A 1,922-nucleotide genomic window follows, 5' to 3' on the forward strand; every position below is an offset into this window, starting at 1 on the left:
AATAAACTTTAGAAAACAAATTTTTGCAGCATTTCTTTAAAACGTGAGTTTGAACTGAAACGAAACACGGAGTGTGGGTCAAACAGGCTGGCCAGGGGCCCACCTGATGCCAGCAGCTCATTACATCTGGCACCATGATGGAAACACTGGCTGGATGGGGTGCAAATAGGCCATGAGGTTGCCCACTGCCTCAAACACTCAGGGCCAAATGAAAGAACAGAAATGCAGATAGACGAGGTGCATGCTTCTGTCACTGTGTTAAAGGTAACTTCTCCCACAGGTTTTCTGTGCCTGCCTGCAACTGAGGTCCCAGCTCATGGATGCTGGGACGTGTCCGAACCTCTCCTGGGGTGGGGAGCTGATGCGTTTTATAGCTGGTTTGCTACAGAGTTCTGAACTCACTTTGCCGACCTTCCTTCCACGTGGTCCTTCCTTTGTAATTTTGTTAGTAAACTGGTAGCAGCATTTCACTAAAGAAGGAGAATTTTGAGGGAAGAGCTTAGAGAGACCTAAGACTCCCGCCTCTCCCTTCTGCCTCAGCTGGGCTCCAAATCACTGGAGGCTTCCAGGCCTGGCCACCCTCCTGCTAACTGCAAGGAGGGAATGCACTTAGAGGCTGAGGGGCCCATCAGTCTAAGCAAACATAAGGCAGAATGTTCAATCGCCCGCCGTCACCGTGCGGATCAAGCGATATGCACTGCGTCCAGTCATACCAGTTACCCAGTGTGTCCAGACACTCATTCACCCCTGGCCACCGGTGGGCGTGGATTCTGTCCAGATCGTTCTGCGTGACCTGGCGGCTTAGCTCCGGGAGGTCAGTGGATGGGCCTGGAGGCAGTAGCACCTGTGGCGTCCTGGCCCCACGCTGGGTGCTCTCCTTCTGTTTCAGGAACTCAGACATGAAGTGGTGGGCCCCTGGGGTTTGTGCGCTGGAGGATGAGAGCAAGCTGCTCTGCGGGCTTAGGTGGGACTGAATGATCTCATTGCGCGACAGCTCCATCCGGTTCATCTGCTCAAAGGGGCTTTGGAGGCTGGTCTTGGCCTCGGGTTTGTCCAGCCCTGTCCTGGGTTGCTCGGTGTGCACAGGGCTGTCGGCTCGCACTGGCTCTTTCTGGGTCAGAGGTTTGATCTGTCTTGTCATGGGGTCCAAGGTGAGCTTCCGCTCTTTTAACCGCACAGGCTTGACGCCTGCCTCGGCCACTTGGCCGCCCAAGTTCACCGTGTAGTCACGAGGCTGGCTCCTCTTCCTTTTGCGGCCTGAACCGCCAGAGGAGGCTGCATCACTGTCCGCCCTAGAGGAGTCTGGGGAGAAGCCAGCCCGGGGTAGGATGGACTCGGCTGGTGACAGCCCTGCCTTGCAGACCGGCCCTGCCAGTCGCTGGTGGCCCTCAGGCTGCTCTAGCCAGTGCACTGGGCTCTCAGCACTGGGCAACAGCTCTGGCCGCCGCACAGGGTGTGTGCATGGCTGGGCAAGTGGCAGTGGTGACGGCACCTGCGTGACATCGAGCGACTGGGGCCGAGGCAAGGGACTGGGCACAGAGCCCTTGGGTGAGTATGGGCTCCGCTGCCGGGCAAAGGAGCCCTTGTGCCGTGAGTTCCGGGGACTGAAGGAGCTGCGAGGTGGCCCTTTGGGGTGGGGAGGTCCCGAGGTCTGGTCCGCCCTTTCCAGCTGCTGTTGCACTGCAGCCTTGCTTTGCACGCAGGGCCTGGAGGGCTTGCCCAGACCTGGGGAGCTGGTGTGCGACCTCACAGAATTGATGGGGATCATGATGCCCTGCTTGTCATTCCTGACCTGCTTCGAGCAGCTGCTCTCAGGGCCCAGGAGTCCTGCAACTGTCCAAGGGGACCTGGGAAGCTCTCGGGGCTCCCACCTATCTCGATTGATGGGGAGAGTGATGAGTTGGAAACCAAGGGAGCCATGA

At 58.0% G+C, this 1,922-nt stretch overlaps 1 protein-coding gene across 1 annotated transcript in view; it reads right to left on the reverse strand.

Moving 5' to 3' along the window:
• Positions 1–628: 628 nt before the first annotated feature.
• Positions 629–1,922, reverse strand: part of LOC102421691 (mediator of RNA polymerase II transcription subunit 26-like) — a 1,892-nt gene continuing 598 nt past the window's right edge. Inside the window, 2 exon segments of the mRNA XM_014462507.2 lie at positions 629–1,822; positions 1,825–1,905. Coding sequence (XP_014317993.1) covers positions 629–1,822; positions 1,825–1,905 — 1,275 coding nt within the window.

This window comes from Myotis lucifugus, unplaced genomic scaffold, assembly GCF_000147115.1.
Source record: "Myotis lucifugus unplaced genomic scaffold, Myoluc2.0 scaffold_183, whole genome shotgun sequence".
NCBI classification, from domain to species: Eukaryota; Metazoa; Chordata; class Mammalia; order Chiroptera; family Vespertilionidae; genus Myotis; species Myotis lucifugus.